General features: G+C 40.4%; 1 protein-coding gene across 1 annotated transcript in view; it reads left to right on the top strand.

The window, feature by feature from the left end:
- The window catches only part of LOC148032501 (phospholipid scramblase family protein C343.06c-like), an 81,124-nt gene that overhangs the window by 21,177 nt on the left and 32,772 nt on the right, over positions 1 to 27,175 (top strand). Inside the window, exon 2 of the mRNA XM_087683181.1 lies at positions 7,139 to 7,225. Within this exon, the coding sequence (XP_087539307.1) occupies positions 7,139 to 7,225 (87 nt within the window). The remainder of the gene's footprint in view (positions 1 to 7,138; positions 7,226 to 27,175) is intronic.

The following is a 27,175-nucleotide window of genomic DNA, read 5'->3' on the forward strand; positions in this document are numbered from 1 at the left end:
TGCTGCGTACTACTTTCCTTTTCTTGGGATCCCACAATTTATACCCCATTTCACCCTCGTCACTATATCCTAGGAAAATGCATTTATAGGACTTTGGCTCAAGTTTACTGCGTTTTTCTTTACGAATGTGCACAAAAGCCTCGCAGCCAAACACTTTCAGATGAGCATATGAAGGTGGCTTGCCTGACCACGCTTCTTAGGGAACTCCCCCCCAAAAGACCTGTTTGGTGACCGATTAATCAAGTGAACGGCTATCATAACAGCCTTTGCCCAAAAACCATGGGATAATGCAGCATGAGACAGCATCGTACGGACTTTATCGTGTATGGTCAGATCCATACGCTCTGCAACTCCATTTTGGGATGGATTACGAGGGGCAGTGAGCTTCCTCTTTATCCCTTTGCTATCACAAAATGCCTGAAAGGCCTTGGATACATATTCCCTACCATTGTCAGAGCGAAGACACTTAAGTGTTTTATCTGTTTGATTTTCAGCCAATGCCAAGAATTTTTAAAACTTGTCAAGTACTTCATTCTTGCTACGAATAGGGTAAACCCATACTTTCTGTGTAGCATCATCAACAAAGGTGACAAAATATTTCTTTCCCCCTAAAGATAAACCTGGCATTTGACATACATCTGAATGTACTAACTCTAGAGGAGAAGATTTCAAAGAAAGAGAATTTTTGTGAGATGTTTGTGCATGCTTGTCATAAATGCAATGATCACAATGCTCAAAATCAGCATAACGAAGACAAGGCAAGTAACCCAAACGAAAAAGCACTTTCATTCCTGTTTGACTCATGTGTCCCAACCGGCCATGCCACAAAGAAACGATTGGCTGCTCGGTCATGGCAACAACATGGTTACGCACACTAGATACATGAAGTGGATACAAAGTATCACTCTTGTAACCTCTGGTAATAACCCTAGATCCCTTACAGATCTTCCATTTTTCATCACCAAAGGTGGTATGAAAACCATCATCATCTAGCTGTCCTATGCTAATCAAGCTCTTCTTGAGGTGAGGTACATGCCGTACATGCTGAAGTGTAAAGATAGAGCCATGCTGAAACTGTAACTGCACACCGCCAATACCTGCAATCTCACATGCATAGTTGTCCCCAAGATGGACAACACCATGTCGACCCCCTGTATAGGCGGAAAACCACTCATGATGAGGGGTGACATGAAAGGAAGCACCTGAATCAATAATCCAGGTATGCATGTTATCATCAGTATCTGCAAGTAAAGCATGTGCACCAAAATGTGAAGAGGCAAAGAGTACATCACTCCCACTGTCACTGTCATGAGTGACTACATTCACCTCTTCAATTTTTACACTGCTCTTCTTAGGCCGAGTGTCCTTCTTCTCTTCCTTGCAATCATCTGTCTTCTTGCCATTTCCTTTCTCTTTCTTCCATTTGTAGCAGTCACATTTAAAGTGACCCTTCTTGCTACAATGATGGCATTCAACATCTTTGCCACGTGATTTATTGCGTCCCTTGTAATCATATATGCCCTTTTGCTGTGATCTGCCCCTAGTATGCAAAGCATTGGAAGACTTACTGGATGCATTGTTCTGCCGATTCATCTCTTCCATTAGTAGAGCACTCTCTATATCAGCATACAAAAGGATCACATTAGAATTGCTCATAGCAGTCCTGAATGTATCCCAACTCTCTGGTAGAGTGCAAAGCAAGAAAGTAGCCTTGAATTCCTCATCAATCATGAACTTCAAGGCAACCAGCTGGCTGAAAATGGAGTTAAACTCACTCAAGTGAGTAGACATTGCCTTCGTAGACATTGCCTTCTTTCATACGCAAATCCATAAGCTTTTTTAGCCAATACACTTTGCTTGCAACACTCTTCTGTGCATATAGTTCTTCCAGTCTAGTCCATATAGCATATGCAGAATCCAAACCTTCAATGTTGAAGACCAAGGCATGAGAAATCGATAGCTCTATGGTTGAGCATGCAAGCTCATTCAACTCATCCCAATCGTCCTAACCCATGTCCGTAGGCTTTGCCTCTTTAGTTTTGATCGGCTTTGCCTGCTTCTTTTGTAACAGGATATTGTAGCACTGTTTTTGCCACACTGCAAAATTATGTGCGCCTTCAAGGTTCTTTATATGCATCAAATTACTGCTGTCATTGCTGCCAGCCATGGTTTTCAGCCCAAATGTGACCAAAAAACCAGCAAATGCAGGCCTAAACTGTCACCCAAGTGACCAAGGTACAAACAAGTACCAATCAGCAATAAATGACCATGCAGAAGTACGGATTTCAGATCTGTAATTAAGTTTTTAGAAGCACCAAACCAAGTGCTACAACATTATCCAACTGATTACAGCTGTTCCAAAGGGCATGTATATCACATTACATGAGAACTCCCAAAATTTCAGCTGCAATTTCTGTTATACATGTACCGGCGGGCATAAAATTTGACACGAACGGTCAAAAGCCCCAAAATTTTGTGCTCAAAGCGTCAAACACACATTTGCATTTCCTCTGTCATGCATAGGACTGTCCAATTTTGCTAAAATAGAGCAATTTCAGCAAAACCCCCAAATTTTACCAAGTGTTGATGTCCAAATTGTGCGGAATTCAACTTGCATGTACATAAAATGACCAAATGCTGCACAAATTTTGCCCAAATTGCAAAAGCCCCAAATCGCACGAGGTCCAATGTGCCTCAATGTCGAGAAATTTGGTCAATTTCAGCCCAATTTATGCATGTACATGAAAAGCCCCAAATGTTGGGGACAAAATGTCACAAATTCTTGCAATTTCTAAGACAAATTTGCTTGTCCTGCATCAAATTCCTCAAATCTGGGAAAAACCCCAAATTTCTAGGCCAAATGTCGAGAAATTTCACTCAAATAAGCAAAATTTTAACAATTTTTGGCGAAATCCCCAATTCAAATGCGCAAAATGTCTGCAATTTCAAAGCAGATGCCTCAATTTTTCATAAACAGTGCTCAGTTTGGCGAAGCCTCAACTTTCTGGGCCAAAATTGCACAAATTTGAGATTTTATGCTTACACGTGTAAAACCCCATCAGTGGGTATAAGCAATTAAAAAAAAAAAAGAAAATTTTGAAAAGTTCTGACGGGTTTGTTGACCCACCAGGCGTCGCCGTGAGCTTGGAACCCCGCCGGCTGGTTGTGCTCGTCAGCGTCTGCTGCAGTTGCATCGCGTGACCGTCATGCTGCCTTTTCGCCGTTCGCGCTGGTCGCCGTGTTGAACATAGCGCCTGTTGGAGGTCCCTCACGCCGCGTTAGTTGGTCGCCGTGCAGTCACCCCCGTCACCCGTTCACAAGTTTGCAGGTCGACAGTTCGTGTGGAGCCCCCGTTGTGCAACTTGTTACCTGTCACATAGCTTGACTGGTCATGCAGCTGTCGCCTGCTCCTCAATAGTCCACAAGACTGTTACACGAGACTCTGCATGTGGCCTGCACCTCTCAACAGTCCACAAGACTGTTACACTTGTTGATCTACCCCTCAATAGTTTGAGTGAGCCATTGGCTTTGATACCAATTTGTAGGGAAAGGTTAGGCACGGAGATTGAGGCAGATAGTCATTACGCGCAGTAAGAGAGACAGAGAGAGTGCGAGAGAGCAGAGTAGAGAGTGAACACGTTTTTCGGTACAATGACGAGTGTACCGCTTTAGGTTTTTTTAGATAGATATATGTATGAAAGTACAATGTGCTAAGGGTGTGTTCACACCCGTGCACATATAAAAGGCACGATGGCCCTTTATTTCCAACATTTTATTTGCGGAAGTGCTTCACACTTAGTAAATAAATGCCCAAAGAAAAAGGATAATGCAGATGCCGCCAAAGTCAACATGATGCACCATTATGACTATGATAGCTGTTATTCTTATGATAGCTATTCAGATGACGAATATTCCTACAACAACAGTTATGACACAGAAGAAGAATAAGAAGAAACAGAATCTACTGAAACATATTCAGAAACAGACTCTTGGTATACAACAGACAATTTTTCAGATACATTAGAAGACACACCTTTTGATATAGCTGAAGAATCAGATGATGAAGTAAACCTAGACAACTTTCAAGCTATTAATGCTCATTTTTCCTCTAAAGGAAAATTCATGGGAAATGCTTTTGTCTCCTCTTCAAAAATGAAAGGAAAGAAACTTGAAGATAGTTTATCAAGCCCAGAAGAATCTGAAGATATAGATACCTCCTCATAAAAAAACAAGAAACAGAAGAATAAGATACGACAAGAATTCTTCTCAAATCCATATGACTTGTCAAAGCAAGGCACTCTTAGCCCAGAAACAAAAGGATAGGTAAATCTTTTCATTTCACACAAGCTGGAAACGCTACACCATCCTAGGACAGCATCACAATTACTGAATTCAGTCTCTCCAGGTATGCAACAAGCAGGATAGGATATGACTAATGCCTTTTTACAAATGCAACAGGAATTACACTCACTCTGTAAAATCCACAAAAGAATCTTGCTAAGCCAAAAGGAGATAGCTCAAGGAACTACAACAATCTTACAAGAATTGCAATGCTCAACTCCACATGACAATATACATCTAGTAAACCAAGTAAGGTCATCCCACACTAGAATCCACAAACTAAATGCTTTAAATACAGGAGGACCTATTCCTATAGTGTATGTACATGTTAAAAACATGCCACAATTTTCTCTTTTTGTGGATGTATTATTGGATACAGGATCTTCATTGACAATAGCCCCCTATGAATTCTTTACCAAAAATTGTATAAAGGTTTCTACACCCATCATAGTAGAATTATCCAATAACAAAAAAATCACACTCATTCATGTGACATAGGCTTATTTACAGCTTGGAACAATCAAAGTGCCCATAGAAATACAACTCATGAAACGGATGAGGTATGACTTATTGATTGGTACAGACATCCTGCAACATTTGGTGACCTACACCTTTTGGGCCAGAAAGTTTACAGTAACTTACAAAGGTAAACAAGCTAACATGACACTACTCACAAAGACTGAAAGAACTGTTTACTCTATTACTGAAGCAAATGCTAAGGCTAAAGAAAGCTCAAGATCTCAACGGATAAAGACAAAATTGAAAAAACAGGAACAAGCTACAACACAAATACAAGAACATATAAAGACTTTCATGCATGATGACCCTATGATCTATCAGGAGAAAAGACAAAAGTTTGCGGTATCCTTACCCATCTAGTCTAATGTAGTCCCTACCAAAGCAGTCCATTCAGGCATGAAGGATGAAGACTTACACTTGTGCAAAGAAGAGATTCAGTCTCTATTGGCAAAAGGCTTAATAGAAACAACAAACTCACCATGGGCATGTCAAGCCTTTTACGTCAACAAGCATTCAGAACAAAAAAGGGGAAAAAAGAGATTAGTGATCAATTACAAACCATTAAACAAATATCTAATAGGACACGGCCATCCTATTCCTTTAAAAGATCTTCTTCTGAAAAGATTGAAAAAAGCCAATATCTTCAGCAGGTTTGATCTTAAATCAGGGTTTTGGCAATTACCTATAAAGAAAGAAGACAGGTATAAAACAACATTTTGTGTTCCTCAAGGCCCGATATCCAAGAATTACATCCTCAAAAGCCAGTGATACAACCACCTTAACTCAGGATCTCACCATCCCAAAAGGCAAACACTCTTAAGTTCCATACCCAGTCATGCAATCATGATCAGATAATACAAGGAGTATGCCAACATTGTCACAAGCTGATAGAAAAAGCTGGATCAACTTCTGGAGTCATAAACAATATCCACTTTCTCTTGATACTTTCAATCCTCTCATTCTCCTTAATCACTGATACAACCTCTTTGTATAAATATTTTGAGTTAGATAAATTCACCTTTTGTATCTGGCTGGTCAATTCTGCTTGTAATTATTCTGTCATGGGCTCTTCCTTGGCTTTTTGTTGCTCCTTCATGCTTTGTTCATTGTTGCTAACTCTCCTTGAACTTTTTTTAGTTCTTGCAGCAGGTAAGATTCCATGGTGAAGGTTTTGTAGTAGTAGTGGGGCTAAAGGTGCTTGGAGTCTGACTACTGCAGCAAAGGTCTTCTTCTCCATCCCTACAAGGAGCTGACCAGGAACAGGGGCATGCTGCTTTGATCTACTACACTTAAGGTCGGCATGTTGCTTTGATCTCCTCACCTCTTTGAACGGTCACCCCACTTTGTGTATGTGAGGTGTGTGTGGTGACCATTTGGAAGAAGTTGGTGAGCTTTGGGGGGGGGGGGGGGATTACCATGTCGCCATGGTGTGGTGGGATGGGGTGAGGGATACGATGTCGTAGTTGGTGTGTGTTGGGGGAAGGGAGGGGTATGCCATGACATGGTGGGGTGGGTTGGGGTGAGGGACACCATGTCTCCCTTTGTGCATGTGAGGAAGGGGGAGGGTTTTGCCATGATGTGGTGGGGTGGGATGGAGTGAGGGGTACCATATTGGCGTTTGTGTGTTGGGCAGGGGGTTGGGGGCGGGAGGGATGTGCCATGATGTGGCGGGGATGGGTGGGGTGAAGGATACCACGTTGCTGTGGTTTAGGGGACGAGGGAGGGGTGAGCCATGACGTGGTGGGGTGGATTTAGGGTTTCATGTCACTGTTTAGGGATTGGGGGTGGGACATGGGTGTGCCACGACATTGTGGGTGGGGATTGGTGGGGTGATAGGATACCAACCCCCCGAGAGAGAGAGAGAGAGAGAGAGAGAGAGAGAGAGAGAGTTGTATTAGGCCAAATCAGCCTATGAGACAAAAGTAGATACATCTGAAGTTCAAGGCACTGACATGTTTCCCAAGTAGAATAATGAGATCATAATCTAAAAACATCTAGCTAGGAAACAATAACTGAAAATACTAAAAAGCACTAGGGATCATATACAATGTGGGACTGACATGGGGATCAGGATCATCTCAAGATATCCCTCATGGGTCTGTCCAGCATGGATAGGAATTGTTGAAGTAGAGTTGCTCAGTGATGTGCTAGTGTGTGCGTGTGTAGAGAGAGAGAGAGAGAGAGAGAGAGAAAGATTTGGGGGGCGGGGGGGGAGGCAGGGAGGGATTGTGATTATTAATCCTCTCTTGGATGACATTGGGTTTCCTATGTTTGCTAGGCAAAAGTTGCACCTTTACTTGCAAGAAGTGATATTATAGTTACACGAAATATTGAGTGGGCCAATCTTTTGGTTGGTTTTGAACAAGTAAGCTGTATAACCTTCTTCTAACTTTAACTTTCTTCTTGGATGTATAGTTTGTTGAAAAGTTAAAGCTCAATATTATTTTGAAGTTGACTGCTAAAGAAGGCGTTGCTATTTGCTCTGTGGTGATTATTGGTTATAGAAGATAGTTAGGATTTGTTTCTTGTGGTAGTGTTTAAACTATCCTGATGATTGATTGAATTCTTGAGCCAATTAGGAACTAAATTTCAGTAACATTTTGAAGTTTGTCATAAAGAAGGTGGTGCTATTTGTTCAATGGTGGTAATTGGATATTGAAGATGGTTAGAATTTTCTCCTAGTTAGTCTTAAGGCTATGCTGACAATTGACTGAAATTCTGAACCAATGTTTTTTTTTTGGATTCTTAAATCAGGCTGCCCCAGTTCTTACACCTGCCCTTTTGCTGCGGTCTTTGAGAACTACATCTCATTTTATGAATTTAGAGCTGGCTATTCTACAGACCTTGCATTTTACTCAACAATGTAGACAGATCATTTTGATCTGAGTACTGCGATCAACAGTTAAGTACTTAGTTGTGTGCCTGTTCATCCCTATGTTCAGGCCCCCCCTGGTGCTTCTTGGTCCACTTATTGTGGTCTGCAGGGTCCATATGCTTCATTCTCTCCACCTTGCTCTGCTGATTGTCCTCCTGTAGGCAGGGCTGTTCACTGTTGGTATGAGCAGACCTTTTGGGGTTTGTACATTGAAGAATTTTAAGGGACTGCAGATTGGCCTTGTTGTTCCCATGCATTATTGGGGTGGCATCAGTGCGTGTCCTCTTTTCATGGTTATTTTACCACCTCTTCTCCCTTCTCTGTTCAGAGGCTCTTGTTAAGCTACTCAGAATTAGCCTAAAAGTGAATCTTAAAGTATGGGCTTCTTCTTTCTTTGTACTCTTGTATAGCCATAAACTATTTCTAGATCAAATTTATGTAAATACAAAACTGGAAAGTTTTTGGTATGACAACTGGCTCAAAACTTTCTATAAAAGAGGATCATGGGCATGCAAAATCTTTCATCCCAACATTCCTTACTCTCACCAGTTGCCATCAGTCTTGTTAGTCATTTATCATCCTCTGTTTGTGAGCACACATTATTGTGTGTAAGTCTGTCAGTATATAGGTGTGTGAGCCTTCTACACCACCAAGCATTTTGTAAGGGTCAAAAGTGTGGGTGTGTACCTTGGCCTATACATTGAGGTCCTAATTTTGTACTAAAATAATAAAAAGATTGAGAGATTATCTTTTGCCGCTGTCGTCTGTCTTCTGCAATTATTCTCTCTGAGTCTCTCTCTTTAGCATCACATGATTCAATCATTTTGTGCATTATTGGTTACATGTCTTTATGTTCTGTTTTTCATGTTCGTCTATTTCATTATCATATTAATTTCGGGTTAAAGTAAGAAGGTTTTAAGTCACAGTCAACAAAGGCTTCATAACAAAATTGAAAACTAAAGCTAGCAAAACAAAGTGAGCAACAACCCATTGACTGCACCTTGCCTAAGCAAATTGAGTGTTTAAAGAAAGCCAGATAAACATTGTGGAAACAATCAGAGATTACTCTGATTTTGTCACATAATATTTGACACGATGATGCTGACAGAAATCAGCTCTCCTTTAATTAAGAATTCGTATTAAAACTGCTTGCCTTGTCATTTGAATCTAACTTAGCAGATAGCTATTGCCTCAAAAGGAGCGATTGCTAAGCCAGGGTAAAGGAAATGGACTTAAAAAATCACATATTGCCTATTGTATTATGTACATTTCCATTTCTTTTTTCAAGCAAAGTGTGCAACACTTTTTGTTTTTCATAGTTTACATGAATGGGGCTTAGACATTGGTTCTTTCTAACTGAAACCCCATTGGGAAATCCAACACTACGGTATGATGTTAAGCCCATTCATTATGGTGGCTAATCGAGAGCTGCTAGAACACGAGATACAAGAACTACCCAAGCCAATGATAGAGGCAATAAGATTTTCCATCCAAGTCTCATTAATTAAACATAGCAATATTGTAAAAATGCTGCACAAACCCTTATATGTACAAATGGAAATAAAATAACCTTTATATTGAACCAGATTGTGTCCGAAGTCCCCTAAAAACTAGGAATCTTTAAAACGAATGGCCAACCCCCGAAAAAAAAAGAAGGTACATAAACTAGAAGAGTAAAGGCATGGCTCTATGACCAAAGGCCCGATACAATAAGGCCTTTGGGCCTTTCTCTAATGAATAGATTACAGGAATGGTAGGATGATCCAAAATTGTTAAGGTGTCATGACCATTTGGAAGCTGCACATGGGCGAAGAAAGTGAGGACTGCATCATTTGGAGCAGCCTTGACAAAATCTATGATATCCTTGCAAAAAAAGTGCGGAAGCAATGCCGGACCTATGCAAAATCCAAGACCATGATTTGGAGAATGTAATAGAAATAATAACTGCCATGTGTGATAAGGCAATGCAACAAATGAGGGAGGAAATGCTCACAAAAAAGGAGGAATGGAATATATGATGAGCTACAAGTACAATTCACCTCATGAGGAGACAAACAAGGTAATTGAGGAGTTGAAACAAGAGGTAGCCAACTACAAAGTCTAACTTGGCCTATTGAACGGACAACAGATTGACGACTGCTGCTGCCTGAAAACATGATAATACTCAAGGAAGACAGCAGCACCTCTCTCCTAGGATATGTGTGGTTGATATAGCTGGGTATAGTGACAAGCAGGTGATGATGATGATTGCAAGTGCTGATGATAACTCATGAGAATAGGGGTTTTGCGATTATTGGGTTGAAAGAATGGTCCAGCCGATGATTGTTTTAAGAGAACCTTCTAAGCTAGTTGTCCTACCAATAACTCTTGATTAAATCTTATATATAGAAAGTATTGGGGTTGTATTATCTATAGAAAGTCTTGGGGTTGTATAAGAGCTGAGAGAAATCAGCTCTTAATTTGAGATTAGTTTTCAGCTAACTTTGAGTAGCTCAACATCCCCTCTCAAACCTAGAGTTGGATTGCAAGGAGATGAGAAGTAGACCCTTTGCCTGGCCCAAAAGGCCCCATCCAAAAGAGACCAAAGACATCAGTTTGTTGGTGCCACAAAGTGCTGCTCAAGAAGCTACTAGGATCACAAAAATGGGGAACACTTGAGTCACTCAAGATGTCCATCCCAAAGAAACTGAGAGATTGGACCAAGGGTGTTACGAATGATTGCCTAGTATGCCATGATTGCAAAGGTGATTGAAACAACCATATGGGTCTTAGTTTTTTTCTTCTTTTTTTTCTTTTTCTTCCTTTGTTTGGATTGTATTTGTCAATTGGCTAGTATATAGAGTTTTTAAAGGTTGGTATTATTCATTCCATGTGTGAATACACTTTATGTGTGTATAAGGGTCAAAGGTTTGGGCCCTAAGTATCATACTTTCATCATCAATCTATTAAATCATTCTATCTTCTTTTGTATATGTGCCGGAGTTCGCTCTCTCTCTCTCTCTCTCTCACACACACACACACACACACACACACACACGTTCTTTTTTTTCCATGAAGAAGCTTAGATTAAATAAGTAAAAGTATTTACACATACTCTCTCTATCTCTCTCTATCTCTCTCTCCAGCATGGAGCTTAACCCACCTTAGCTCTATACCTAACAATGGTTTGTCTGTGTGTAGCAAATGTTAAATTGGTAGCTTGCATACATTTAAGAAGAGGACAAGAAGCGTGAGAGTGTGCAATGGAAGAGAAACACAAAGATGGAGAGAAAGGAGAAGAGAAAGAGAGCAAGAAAGGAAGAAAAATCTGCACTGAGTCTGAAATGAATGCTGAATACAATGATAGACTGATGAGTCCTTGCATGTAGCCCAAAGCATCAATGAGGCACTAGATTAGGCTAAAAATGACGGTAGTACTAGAGACAGAGGTGGAGACAAACGTTGGAGTGTACAACCTGCAGAGGAAAGACAAGTGATTTGCCCCAAACAAGTGGGCTGCTATAAATAACAGCATATCAGCGAAACTGGCCAAGCTGATGAAAGAGAACAAAAATATGCAGTTGGCTAGATCAGAAACTAGCCAACCAGCCATAAATGCTGTTGAAAATTCTGACATGGCATCATTTGGAGCTGATCGCAAGTAAATAGGCTGTAGAACATGGCTACATGCACAATGCAAATACAGCTCACATGGACACAGGAAGAAATGTATACAAACTGAATGGGCAAACATAGATAGAGCTCCAATGTCTTTGTTATAGACCTATAGGGCTCACAACCAAGAGATGACTGATTGACAAAATGGCAAGCTAACACCCCCTCTCAGATTTTGGGAGTATTTGAAGACCTAAGGACCTCGTGTGATGAAGCATAGAAGCTTGTGAAAGAGGCTTCATGAAGAGATTTTGTTGTAGTGGTCTCTGTGGGATAGTAGGTCATAGCTAACTTGGAATCCACGATTTGCTCTTGTACAAAGTAGTACTAAACCTATAGGGCTAACAACTAAGAGATGACTGATTGACAAAATGGCAAGCTAACACCCCCTCAGATTTTGGGAGTATTTGAAGACCCAAGGACCTCCTGTGATGAAGCATAGAAGCTTGTGAAAGAGGCTTCATGAAGAGATTTTGTTGCAGTGGCCTCTGTGGGATAGTAGGTCATAGCTAACTTGGAATCCACAATTTGCTCTTGTACAAAGTAGTACTAAACCTCTATGTGTTTTATGCGAGTATGAAACACAAGGTTCTTTGCCAGAGCTAAGACACTCTATTTATCCATGCACAATTGTGTGGGTAGTGTTTATGGAAAGCCGATCTCCACCAACAAGTGACGGAGCCAAACTGCCTCTTGAGATGTGGAACAAAGTCTAAAGTGCATGATACTCGATCTTCGTAGAAGATAAGGCCATGATAGGCTGCTTCTTACTGCTCCATGTGATAGCTCTCAAAGCAAATCTTGTAGTGGAGTTCCTAGACTCTACATCACTATCCAATCAGAGTCACTCCATCCAACAAGAGTGGCTTCCTCTCTATATATGATCCCAAAGGATCGAGTCCCTTGTAAATGGTGCAACACACATAAAGCAACTCTCTTGTGAACTTGAGTAGGAATCAATACAAAAGAAGACAATAATCCCACAAAAGAGATGTCTGGCCTAGTATGAATGAGTTAGATCAATGATCCAACTAGACACATATATTGAGTAGCATTTGGAAGGGGATCTCCGTTAGTAAACATCTTGAACTTGGGGTCCATGGGGTATGAAGTGGGCTTGCAATTAGCCATATGAGATTCGAAAGAAGCTTTGGGATGTACTTGTGTTGGGAAATAAAAATGCCCTATGTCATTTGATAAATCTCAAGACCAAGAAAGAAGTTTAGGATTCCAAAGTCCATCATGTCAAACTCCTTTTGCACCTATCACCTTCTGCTTGTGTGGATGCGGAACCAACTCCCAAGACTCATTATACTCGATAGAATCGAGCTCCTCCCATATAGCATGATGCCATACATCCTATGCAAGAGCCTCATCAATAGTAGTTGGCTCATGATCTTATAAAATATGAGACATAAGGGAATAGTTCACATAGAGTGAACTACCTTGGCGGGCTTGTATCTTGGTTGATCTACATGGGTCTATTGGTATTGTGGGAAAATGAGAAACATTTGCATTGTGGATGAGCTGTTATTGTATATACCTTTGGGGAATAACAATAGGATCATCCTATTGTGATGGAGACCGAGAGGCCTCTAGTACCTGTAATGTACTTGTCTAGGATAGGGAATCCCCCTCATTGGGCTAAGGTATATCCCCCCTTATCAAATGAAGAGGGTTCCCTCTCAAATGGTCAATACCCCCGAAGACCCCTAAGGGGATGGGAAAGGAGTAGGAATATTGAAGGTATATCCCCCCTTATCAAATGAAGAGGGTTCCCTTTCAAATGGCTCAATATCCTTGAAGACACTTGAGGGGATGGGGAAGGAGTAGGAATATTGAAGGAAGAAGGAATAGAAGGAGCCGTCAAGGATGGAAGGGGAATTGAAGGGATGGAGGGGGATGAGTCAAAGATGAAGGAGGGGTGCCAATAGATAACTAGGAAGGAAGGGGAGGGGCTGATGGTTGGGGGGAAGGGGTGAGTCGATGATGAAGAACCATTGACAATAGAAGCAGTATCGGTTGGCCCATTCGAAGTTGCAGCCTCATCAAATACCACATCCTTGCTAACCTCAATCTTTCGTTTCTTTGGGTCATAGAGCTTGTTGCCATGCATAGTCATGCTATAACCAACAAAGATAAGCTTCTTTGACTTTGAAGCAAGCTTGCTGCGTTTCTTCTTGTCCACATGGCATAGGCATTGTAGGCGAAGACGCGAACATGAGACACAGAAATATGGAGTCATGTCCTTGAAAGTCGATATCAGAGATTTGTTGTGGATGTACACTGTTGTAGAAATCACCCCACCCCAAAGGGAATGAGGAAGACCTCGATGCTCTAGTATCGAACAAGCCATCTCAAGCATGATCATGTTGGTGCGCTCCACCACATCATTCTCAAATGGTGTGTTTGAATAAGAATACTCCATCAAAATCCCATGCTTTTTGCAAAAACTATCAAAAACTTTGGAGTAAAACTCTTTGCCATGATTTGCTCTTATACCATGAACTTTGAAAGAAGTTTACGTTTTTTTAGACACCTTCCAATCACAAAAATTGGAGTATGCCTCACTTATACTCTAGGAACTAAGGCCATATGTATGTTCTAAATTCATCAACAATAAGCATAAAATATTTGGCCTTTCCAATGGAGACTGTTCCCATAGGTCCATAGTATGCATGAACTCAAGCGAAGTAGTAGCCCTGCGAGAAGCAACATGTGGATGAAGCCGCTTATATTACTTGCTCCGTAAGTACCTAGGGTACAAAGTGGGAATGGGAGATAAAATTGGAAGTATCTTCACTAACTTCTTTTGAGAAGCTTGTCTAATGGAGTCAAAATTCAAGCAGCCCAAGCTCATGGGAATTCTGTGTAGCAAGGGCAGTGAGCTTGTAAAGCTCACCCTCTTATGTAATTGTCCAAAGAGTAGATCCCATAGAAGCATCCTCAACAATCACAACATCCTGGGTAAAGATCATGTGTGTACCTAGCTATCTCAAAGCATAGAGAGATAGAAGATTAAAATCTAAATCTGGTACATAAAAGACTTTGGCTGTTGAAGCCTTATATGTGGCAAAAGGAGAATACTTCCCCTCTCCATGAGCTAGGAGAGAAGAGTTGTCATCAATGGTGACAGAATCCTCTCTGGAATGGAGATCCTAAAGCGAATTCTATCGGTAGGTCATATGTGAAGATGCCCTATTGTCAATGAACCATGGCTTCTCCTCAGTGGTGTTGGAATGAGTGTGGAATGAAATGTGAGATAGAAATGGAGCAGGAGCAATGTTGAGAGTGAGAGTGAGAGAATCCAAAGATGTGTGTACTACTTAGTCATGGTATACAAAGAATAAAATGTATTTATATGTTAGGGTACAAATAAGGGTGTGTTCACACCCGTTAGTATATACACACGGAGATTAAGGGACTTCACACCCAACAACCTCCCACTTAAAGGCCATAAGTGGTATCTTTAAGCTAGCCAACTCCCACTAATAGGATGCAATGCTCATGTTGAGCCTTTGCAAGACTCTTAGTGAGAACATCTGCAGGGTTATGTTGGGTTTTGATCTTAGTCAGTGTGACAAGACCATCATCCAATACCTATCGAATAAAGTGGTATCGAACATCTATGTGTTTGGTACGTGCATGAAACATGGCATTCTTAGCTGGGCATATGGCACTGTAACTATCACAACCAAGCATTGGAGTACATGAAGAAAGACCAAAATCTTTGACCAAATGACCAAGCCAAATAGCTTCCTTAGAAGCTTCTATGGCTGAAATATATTAAGCCTTTGTAGTACTCAGTGCTACAATTTTCTGCAACCTTGAACACCAGGAAATAGCCCTATGAGTCAAAGTAAAGACATACCCACTGGTAGATTTTCTAGTGTCAAGATCTCTTGCCATGTCTGAATCACATAATCCTTGCAACTTTAGTGTACCCTTTTCATAGCATATACACTTTTCCTGTATACCTTTTAAGCATCTAAAGATACATTTCACTACTTCCTAATGTGGCTTGCCAGGGTTAGACATGAATCTACTAACAACTCCCACTGCATGAGCAATGTCAAGACGAGTTGCAACCATGGCATACATCAAAGAACCACAAGTTGATGCATAAGGTATGCCCTTCATAGCAGTAGCAGCTGCATTATCTTTTGGGCAATCAACTTTGCTAAGCTTTGTATGTGGTGGTAAAGGCACGCCAAGAGGCTTAGCATCAGCCATATTAAATCTGTCAAGTACTTTGCTGACGTACTTGTCCTGTGAGAGAAACAATAGGTGCTGCCCTCTATCTCTTTTAATGCGCATGCCTAAAATGTGTTTAGTTGCCCCCAAATCTTTCATTGAGAAGGCTGAACTCAGCTACCTTTTAAGAGCATTTAAAGTATTATTATACTTTCTAGCAATCAGCATGTTATCCACATATAAGGCCAGTACAATAAGGCTTTCATCATCAGCCTTTTTAGTGTATAAGCAGTGATCTGCATGGCTGTGTTTAAATCCATGGCTGAGCATAAAAGTATCAAACTTTTTATACCACTTTCTAGGGGCTTGTTTTAGCCCATATAAGCTGCGTTTCAGCTTACAAACTAAATGCTCTTTCCTCAGAATAGCAAAACCTTTCGGGCTGTTTTATGTACAGCTCTTCATCGAGGTCACCATGAAGAAAAGTAATCTTCACATCCATTTGAACCAACTCTAAATCTAAGGATGCAGTAAGAGCAAACAAGACACGGAGCGTAGTTATCTTCACCATTGATGAAAAAACCTCCCGGAAGTCTATGCCTTCCTTTTGTGTATAGCCCTTAGCAACCAAACGTGCCTTGTACTTGGGGCTTCCCATCAATACATTTCACCTTGTAAACCCATTTGTTAGGGATAGCTTTCCTATCCTTGGGCAAAGGTACAAGTTCCCATGTGTTATTTGCATAGAGAGACTTCATGACCGTGCCTCTGTAAATGTCAGAGGCTCAAATGCAATCCAAAGATGGTTAAAACCACTGTGGCTGCCTTTTGACATGTGTAGATCTTAACCAATGATCTGTATTGTTAGGCAATGGACCTACATCCTTAGGTATGTGCACACCATCACCTGGTGGTTGATTTTCAGCATTTTCTTGCTGCTGTAACCTGTTTTCAGCAAGTTTTTCTTATTATCCTATTCCATATTGTGCATCTCTTTGCTGTCCATTATCTTTTGGCTGTAGCACAATAGGTTGCTGCTCATTTTTAGCATCAAAAGGAACAAAATCTTCAGCTAATGGTTGTTGAATGGTTGGCTGTTCATGCTAAAATTTGACATTCTTTTTGTCAAGGTCATCATGTGTAGCATTTTTCAGCAACTTTGCCTCATTAAATACTACGTCTCGATTGCGTACTATCTTCTTGTCTTGAGGAAGTCAAACTGTACAACATATCTCTCCCTCATCTCCATATGCCATGAAGATGCACTCGATGGATTTCATGTCTAGTTCAGTCCTTTGATTTACAGGAACATGCACAAAGGCATCATAACCAAAGACACGCAAATGGTCATATGAAGCAGGTTTGCCAGACCAAACCCTTCAAGAATGCCATTTTTCAATGCACGATTGGGAGAGCGATTGTATACATGAACTGCAGTTTTAAAAGTCTCTCCCCAAAACTACTGCGGGAGATTAGCTGTGGACACCATGCATTTGACTCTCTCACAAAGTGTGCGATTATATCTTTCAGCCATGCTATTTGATGTAGGATTGTAAGGGGCTATTAACTCCTCCTTAATATCATGCGTCTCACAAAACTTGAACTTATTAGAAACATACCTGTCTCCATTATCTGGCTTTTAACTCAAAGCCCTTTCTGTGTGGTAACAAAGGCATGAAACCTTTTAAAAGCATCCAACACTTTTTGCTCTTAAATATATACACCCATGACTTTCTATTGAAATCATCAATAAAAGTGACAAAGTACCATGCATCACTATGTGAATTAACAGGCATAGTATACACATCAGAGTGTACTAAGTCGAGCATGGGACTTCTTGATGACACTAGAGTAATAAGGAGACTTACACATATTTTTCATATATACAATCATTATAAAAGTCGAGACTAAAGCCTTTTACATTAAATCTCCCTAAAGAGGAGAGAATCTGAAGGCCTGTCTGGCTCATATAGCCAAGTCTTTTATGCCAAAGTTCCATTTGTGAATGAACTTTAGTCTCGGCCAAAAACTTGCAAGGTAATGCTTTACAATTCAAATAGTACAAAGTCCCCTTTTTGCTGCCTTTAACAATCAACATAGAGCCCTTGTGGACCTTCCAAGATCCACCACCAAAGGTAGTAAAATATCCTCTTGCATCAAGCTATCCAACTGACAATAGACTTTCTTTATGCTAGGTACATATTTGACATCTTGTAAAATCAGCTCTTGGCCATTTTCAAGGGTCAAGTGAATGGTACCTACATCCTTTGTTTCACATCCATAATTGTTGCCCAAGTAAACCTTGCCTAGGAAACCTACAGTGTATCCAAAAAATGGCTCCAAAGAGGGAGTGACATAAAAAGAGGCACGTTGTTCAATATCCATGATTGGGACAGCCCATCATGAGCTGAAAGTAAGGCATAAAATCACCTCCTTTTTATGTGATGTGCATATCCCTTGCTACTACCATAACATCTACATCATTGCACGAGGCTAGCACAAGTATCTCTCTAGTGTCAAAGAGCTCTTCAATGACCACACTAGATGCAACATTTGCCTTTGCAACTTCTTTGAGGATAGAGCTTTTTATGCCATTTACGCCCACATTAATAGCAAGTAACATCCTACTGTTTGCCCTTGCTTTTACTCCTACTTTTTCCTTTACTTATTGCATTTCTCCTCTTTTCTGATTTGCCTCTAAGATGATAGGTTGAACCATTGCTTTCTCCACTGGACTTTCTTCTGATCTCCTCATTGAGAATAGAACCCCTAACACCATCAAAGGTTAAAGTAGGGTTGTTGCTTAGTGAAACAACCAAAGACTTCCAGCTATTAGGCAAAGTCATCAACAAGAAAATAGCCTTCAATTTATCATTGAAGGGTTGCAAACCAGAGTTTTGCAATCGACTCAAAATCCCTGTGGAAGCACTTAAATGTTTCAATATTGGCTAAGACTCGTCCAACTCCATGTTCACAAGCTTGCTCATGAGATGCACTTGATTTATTGGAGTTGTATTCTCATAAGTGTCCATCAACTTTTTCCATATGGCATAAGCCGTATCAAGATGTTTAATGTCTATAAGTACATCATTAGATACAACCATTTTAATGTATGCAATGGCCTTCTTGTTGAGTCTAGTCCAATCTTCATCTATCATAGGTGCAGGCTTGGTTTCCAAGAGAGCACCATCACAATCCTTGAGAAACGAAATTCCTTGCATCATGTGCTTTCACAAATCAAAACCAATGCCATCAAACCTCTTGATTTCACGAAAGGATTTAGTGTCACTGCTGCTAGAAGCATCAGTGGCCATTGTTCAGCAAAGTGCTAAGTACCAATGCTGTATTTTATGATAGTAAATATTAGGCTGAATATTCAACGAATTTCAGTCCAAAATTTCAGGAGATAAGAGTAAGATTTGCTCCAAGTTCATGTACAATAGTAGAAGGAATGACTTGCAACAATATAATTGAGATTTTAGCATATAATCCATGTATACACCACTGCAAAGTGACTCCACTTCAGCAATATCACCAAAAATACAATTGCAACAATTTCAGATCTGCAAGTGATCACTAAGACTGTTGTACCATGAATATTCAGCAATAGATGCTCATGATCAAAGAAACAAATCATGAACCGGTAAACCTATACAATTAAGCTCCCCAAAATCTAAATTTGGCAACTCCTAAAATTTAAGAGGTTACTATTTTTGAAAGTTATCCAAATGGAAATCTTGTTCACGTCGAAGAATATAGAATTTCACAAGAAATTTTATTGTCTTCAACGGCTATCTCGAATTCTTAACAAATTGAGAGAATTTTAGAGTGGAAGGAATATAAGCTTTTTTCGTTAGAAAAGTGATGTGGTACTAGAATAGGATGTGTTATTTTGAAGAGATAAGTATTAGTGTACTTGTCATTTTTAGCAAACACTTGTTATTTGTAGCCTCTACTTTTCACTTTTGAGCATCCAAACTCTATATCTACATATTGAGGGTCTCTCTCTTTATTTCAAATAAGCTCTAATGCTGAAATTTCAGCCACATACTTTGTACTCTCTTATCTATTCCTCATCCAAGAAGCATTTTCTACTTAGCTTGATCCAGTCCAAGCACTAAATAAGAAAATTAGCTTTCTACCCAGAGCATATAGAAATTAGATTTTCAAAAGCCTAATTTTTAGAATTGCAGCAGTAGGCAAGGAGTGCACGCTTTTCGAGACGAAACAAGTTGCAGGGTGTAGGAGACGTGGTTGAGGCAACCAGCAGGCTTAGGCCACACTCTGCAAGAAACAATCGAAGGCTAGTAGGTAGATCGTGAGGTGGTGGGTTGTAGAAGGCGGACTGTTGGAGAGTAGGCGACAGTTGCTGCAGGTTGATAGGGAAGTAGTCGTGGCACTGGGAGACAAGGCAGGTGGTAGGCGACTTGTAGCTGCATGATGGGGGCATGATAGGGCAGTTGACAGGCGTAGGCGACTATCAATTGTGTGATGATCAGTCGAAGGGTTGCAGCCGTCAGAGGGGACGGATGATGTTGTGACCGGACGAAGCGAGTTGGCGACACGTGCTAATAGGTCAACTCGTCAAGTTTGAGACTCGATGGGTGGACTCTTTTTTCGTCATTTTTTGTCAAATTCTTGAAAATTTTTATTCTCCCCTTTTGTCGGGCATTCATATGCACAAGCAAAATATGCAATTTTGACCTGAAAAATTGGGACTTTTTCGGGATTTGGGGACCTTAATGTAGAACTGGACAATCTGACTTAGAAATTGCAAAATCGGTGCACATTTGCCCAAGAATTTGGGGCTTTTCACATTTTAGTCAAAATTTTTCAATTTCACAGAAATTTGTGCACACTAGATCCGAGAAATTTGGGGATTTGTCCAGATTTGATGCAAGCAAGACATAACAGTGATATCTGTCTCAGAAATTGCAGGGATTTGTGACATTTTGCCTCCGACATTTGGGGCTTTTCATGTACATGCAAGAATTGGGCTGAAATTTATCCAAGTTCTCGACATTGATGCACATTGGACCTGTGCAATTTGGGGCTTTTGCTGTTTGGGCGAAATTTGTGTGCCATTTGGTCATTTTATGTACATGCGGGCTTTATTCCATGCAATTTGGACATCTAGCTCTTGGAAAAATTTGGGGGTTTTGCTGAAATTGCTCTATTTTGGCAAAATGGCTTGTTCTATGCATGTTAGAGAGAGTGCAAATGTATGGTTGATGCTTTGAGCACAAAAATTTTGGGGCTTTTGACCGTGCGTGTCAAATTTTGTGCCCGTGCTTGCATGTACAACAGAAATTGCAGTTAAAATTTGGGACTTCTCATGTAATGTGATGTATTTGTCATTGGAACAGCTATAAACAGTTGTGGAGTGCTGTAGCGCAAGGTTTAGTGCTTCTGAAAATTTATTTGCAGGTCTGAAATTTCTGCTTTTACATGGTCATTAATTGCTGGTCACTTGTGTGATAGTTTGGGCCTGCATTTACTGAAATTTTTGGTCACATTTGGACTGAAAATCATGGCTGGCAGCAGTGACAGCAGTCATCTTATGCATATTAAGAAGCTTGAAGGAGCATGTAACTTTGTAGTTTGGCAAAAACAGTGCTATAATATCCTGTTGCTGAAGAAGCATGCAAAGCCGATTAAGACCAAAGGGGCAAAGCCCACAAATATGGAATAGGAAGATTGGGATGAGTGAAATGAGCTTGCATGCTCAACCATCGAGCTATCGATTTTTGATGCCTTGTTGTTTAACATTGAAGGTTTGGATTCTGCCTATGCTATTTGGACTCGATTGGAAGAATTGTATGCACAAAAGAGTGTCGCAAGCAAAGTTTATTGGTTGAAAAAGCTTATGGATTTGCGTATGAAAGAGAGTACAGCAATGTCTACTCATTTGAGTCAGTTCAACTCCATTTTCAGCCAGTTGGTTGTCTTGAAGTTGATGATTGATGAGGAATTTAAGGCTACTTTCTTGCTTTGCACTTTGCCAGAGAGTTGGGATACATTCAGGCCTGCTATGAGCAATTCTAATGTGATGCTTTTGTATGCTGATGTAGAGAGTGCTCTACTCATGGAAGAAATAAATCGGTAGAATAATGCATCTAGTAAATCTTCCAGTGCTTTGCATACTAGGGGCAGATTATAACAAAAAGGCAAATCTGATAGCAAGGGACGCAATAAATCACGTGGTAAGGATGTTGAATGCTATTATTAGGCAAGAAGGGTCAATTTAAATGTGACTGCTACAAATGGAAGAAAGAGAAAGGAAAGGGCAAGAAGACAGATGATAGCAAGGAAGAGAAGAAAGAGAGTTAGCCTAAGAAGAGCAGTGTCAAAATTAAAGAAGTGAATGTAGTCACTCATAATAGTGACAGTGGCAATGACGTTGTCGCAGCATGTAGGGTTGAAGGTCACTACAGGGGTTTGGTAAGAAAACTCGACAAAATAGATAGAGATGTGTCTTCAGTGAATGTTTAAAGGTTTAAGAGGTATTTCACGGTCAATCACAGGGGTTTGAGAGAGAGGAATGTATGGGGGTTCAAGAGCTTAGACTCCGGAGATGGTAGAGATAAGAGAAGGATTGAAGGTTTCAAGCCAAGTTCTCGAAGATGTTAATAAAGCTTTCAAATATATGTTCTTAGCAAAGATTACAAGAGTATTATCTCATAAGTTCTAACTCAAATTAAGCTTGCTTTCTTGACCGTAAGAGCAATCACAAATTATAAAATCAAGTACAATATGCTGTCATGTATCATAAACAACTTTGCATCCCATCATTCATACATGATGCCATAGCATGAATCAACTTTGCATGATTATATTCATTGTAGATTGTTAGGGACAAAAGCTTATGAGTCAATTACAAGGCTTGTAGGGCAAAGAGACTTGCTTCAAGAGAGCTTCAAATTGAGTTTTTGATAAGGATAAGTTACCACAGCCAAGAAATAAGAGAAAAAGCTCCTCTTAATTCAACTCAAAGCATCTATGAATGATTTATAGGGGCACATAATACTTGCATATTTTGACAAAATGTATTCTGTAGAGTAAAAAATGAATTAAAAGAACACTGTTGTAGCTAATTCTCTGAATGTGGCTGAAGATATCAGCCCCAAATTAGCCCAAATATTTTATGGAATTCATCTTTGATGATAGCATAAACTTCCCCTAACACGGTGTCGGTGCGCTTGGTGTCGAAAGTCTACCACGGGGGTAAGAGATAGCAGGGTGAAGGGAGATTCAGGGAGAGGAGTAGACGGAAGGGAAGGGGTTCAAAGAAATGGAAGACATAGAAGAATACTTACAGAAAGAAATAGAAAATATAGAAGAATACTAACAGAGATGAAGCCTGTCAGTTTATTTCTGCATTATGAGAAGATAAAACTCTTGTAGACAAAAACGTGTATAAAATAATACATTCCTCTATGCTGCTCAGATCGCTAATCTGATGCTTTCATTGGCTCTGAAAGGAGGGATAAAATGCCAGTATGCTTGGCCAGAATTCTGCCAGATCACTCCTTCTTCATCTCCCACTTCAGAGTGCCTGAAAACAGTGATTGCGCGTTGTGCGATTTCGCTAATCTTTCTTTTTACATAAAATCCTCTCAAAATAGCTGAAAGCTATATGCTTTCTTTTACATGTTATCCTAATCTAGAAGTTGTTTACAGTTTTATGGTTTTTTACAAGAGATAATATCTAAAATATCAAAAATTGGCTAAAACTTGTCAAAAAATATAATATTTTTGAACCATGGACACTAATACTAATACCTAAAGTGACATTGGCTCTCTAGATCTATAAGGAAGCCGTACTCTAGAGTTTTTCAGATGATGTGCTTGTAGCGGCATGACAACGTACTCTTTGTCTCTTCACACTTTAGTACACATGCTTTACTTGCAGATATAGATGGTGGCATGCATACTTGGATTCTCGATTCAGGTGCTACCTTTCATGTCACCCCTCATCGTGAGTGGTTCTCTGACTATATAGGGGTTCGACATGGTGTTGTCCATCTTGGGGATAACTATGCATGTGACATTGCAGGCATTGGCAGTGTGTAGTTGCAGTTTCAGCATGGTTCTGTCTTCACACTTCAGCATGTACGGCATGTACCTAAGCTCAAGAAGAGCTTGATTAGCACAGGGCAGCTAGATGGCGATGGATTTCATACCACCTTTGGTGATGGGAAATGGAAGATCTGTAAGGGATCTAGAGTGATTGCCAGAGGTTGTAAAAGTAATACCTTGTATCCTCTCCGTGTATCTAGTGTGAGTGATCATGTTGTTGCCGTGACCAAGCAACCAAGTGTTTCTTTGTGGCATGGCCAGTTGGGACACATGAGTCAAACCGGAATGAAAGTGCTTTCTTGTTTGGATTACTTGCCTTGTCTTCATTATGCTGATTTTGAGCATTGTGATCATTGTGTTTATGGTAAACATGCACAAACATCTCATAAGAAGTCTCTTTAGCTGAAATCTTCTCCTCTAGAGTTAGTACATTCTGATGTATGTCAAATGCCAGGGTTATCTTTAGAGGGAAAGAAATACTTTGTCACCTTTGTCGATGATGCTACATGGAAGGTATGGGTTTATTCTATTCGTAGCAAGGATGAAGTGCTTGACAAGTTTAAAAAATTCTTGGCATTGGTTGAGAATCAGACTGATAAGACACTTAAGTGTCTTCGCTTTGACAATGGTGGGGAATATGTATCCAAGGCCTTTCAGGCATTTTGTGATAGCAAAGGGATAAAAAGGAAGCTCACTGCCCCTCATAATCCACCCCAAAATGGAGTTGTAGAGCGTATGAATCGGACCATATAGGATAAGGTCCGTACGATGCTGTCTGATGCTGCTTTACCTCATGGTTTTTGGGCAGAGGCTGTTATGACAGCCGTACACTTGATTAATCGGTCACCAAACAGGTCTTTGGGGAGAGGGGGGGGGGGGGGGGAGTTCCCCAAGAAGTGTGGTCGGGCAAGCCACCTGCGTATGCACACTTGAAAGTGTTTGGCTGCGAAGCATTTGTGCACATATGTAAGGAAAAACACAGCAAACTTGAGCCAAAGTCCTGTAAATGTATTTTCGTAGGATATGGTGATGAAGGTGAAATGGAGTATAGATTATGGGATCCCGAGAAAAGGAAAGTAGTACACAGCAATGATGTTATCTTCTAGGAAGATCGCATGCATAAACAGCCCGAAAAGACGGAGGAGGACCGTAGGGTTAGATTCTGGGAAGAAATATCTTTTGGATAGCAAAATATGCCCATTGTACAGTAGCAAATACGTGCTGTAAATGAACTTGCAAATGCAGAAAATAATGCTGGAAACGATCAGCTAGCTATTGTCCATAATGATGAGCCAGTGGGTGTGCAGGAACAGCCAAGACAACAAGCTGTTAATGCTGATTTGCAGGCTGAAATGCCAGGTCAGCAAGCTGAAAATGAAAATTTGTAGGAACAGCCAGCAAACAATTACCATTGGGTTAGGAGATCGTCTAGGGCTACTAGACAACCTGATAGATTCATTTTTGGTGCAAACAATGTGGCTGATTATGTCATGATGACAAACTGTGGTGAATCGTCTTGCTTCAAGGAAGCAATGGACAGACAGGACAACAAGAAATGGTATAAAGCCATGTTGTTAGAGATGGAATCTCTTGAGAAAGATAGCACTTAGGACTTGGTGCAGTTGCCTAAAGGGCAGAAAACCCTTCCATGCAAATGGGTTTACAAGATGAAGGTCACTTCTGGTTCCTCGCCAAAGTACAAAGCAAGATTGGTTGCGAAGGGGTACAAGCAAAAACATGGAGTTGACTTTGATGAGATCTTCTCTCTTATAGTCAAGATGATTACATTGAGAACCATTTTGGGCTTGGTTGCAGCTGAAGATATGGAGCTCATACAGATGGATGTAGAGACTGTATTCTTACATGGTGATCTGCATGAAGACATATATATGCAACAGCCTAAAGGGTTTGTGGCAAAAGGGAAAGAGAAGATGGTATGTAAACTCAAAAGGAGTTTGTATGGGTTGAAATAAGCACCAAGAAAATGATATCATAAGTTTGATACATTTATGCAGTCTCAAGGTTTTCATAGAAGTCAAGTGGATTACTGCTTGTACACCAAGAAGGCCGCATGGTAGTCAGATTATCTTGGTTTTGTATGTTGATGACATTCTGATTGCTAGCAGGGATACTCATGCCTTGGACTCAAAGTCTTCATGGCAGCTTTGACATGAAGGATCTTGGTGATGCAAATCACATTCTTGGCATGCGAATACTCAGAGATAGGTAAAAAATTTTACTCTATCTATCTCAGTAGGAGTATATCTCCAAAGTTTTGTAGCGTTTCAATATGGAGGGGGGGAAAACAATTGGGGTTCCATTGCTTCCATATGTGAAACTTAGTGCATAGGACAATCCTACATCGGATGATGAGAAGGCTGAAATGACCAAGATACCATATGCTTCAGCTGATGGCATTTTATATATGCTATGGTTGTTACACATCCTGACATTGCCTTTGTAGTGGGAGTGGTTAGCAGATACATGGCAAAACCTGGTAAAAAGCATTGGGAAGCAATGAAAGGTATTATGAGATACCTCAAAGACATAAAGGATCTGTGCATCTGCTTTGGAAAGCAGAAGACATATGTTGTTGGCTTTACGAATGCAGACTATGTTGGTCATGCGGATTGCAGAAACTCTACTTCTGGGTATGTGTTTATCTTCACAGGAGGAGCAGTCTCTTGGATCTCCAAGCTACAAAAGTGTGTTGCATTGTCTACTATAGAGGCAGAGTATGTGGCTGCCACTGAGGCATGCAAGGAGGCTTTATGGCTTTCACGTTTGGTGGGAGAGCTTGGCATTACAGAATTACCTGTTCTCCATTGTGATAGTTAAGAGTGCTATCATGCTATCACGGAATCCCGTCTTTTATGCAAAGACGAAGCACATATAGGTGAAGTACCACTTCATTAGAGATGTATTTGACAGCAAGAGCATTGAGCTTGTCAAAGTGTATATAGATGATAATCCTACAGATCTTCTCACGAAGGGTCTTCTAGCAGAGCAGTTTGCTCATTGCTGACAGATGATGGGAGTTGGATAGATATATGTATTTCAGCTTTGTACATACCTAGAATTACGTGATTCTTTTCTCTTCTTAAGGCACATTGCCTTTAGGTGGGAGGTTGTTGGGAATAAAGGGTCATCGTGCCTTTTATACGTGCACGGGTGTGAACACACCCTTAGCACATTTGTACTTTCATATATATATATCTATCTAAAAACCTAAAGAGGTATACTCGTCATTGTACCGAAGAACGTCATGCTCACTCTCCTCTCTACTCTGCACTCTCTCTCTGTGTTTCTCTGCTGTGAGAAAGCATTGCGTATCTCGTTCCTCGCACTCTCTGTCTTAACATGCTTCAGCTTAAAAACCCATTTGGTATCACTTTCTTGCCAAATGGCAACTCAAGAAGATTCCAAGTATTGTTGGTTGCAATAGAATCCAATTCTTCTTGTATGGCCTATATCCTATGTAACTCTAAATGTGGTGATATAACTTGTTTAACT

The sequence above is a fragment of the Lygodium microphyllum genome, chromosome 8 (genome assembly GCF_053477565.2).
Source record: "Lygodium microphyllum isolate KBCC chromosome 8, Lygodium_microphyllum_v1.1.10, whole genome shotgun sequence".
Classification (NCBI taxonomy): Eukaryota; Viridiplantae; Streptophyta; class Polypodiopsida; order Schizaeales; family Lygodiaceae; genus Lygodium; species Lygodium microphyllum.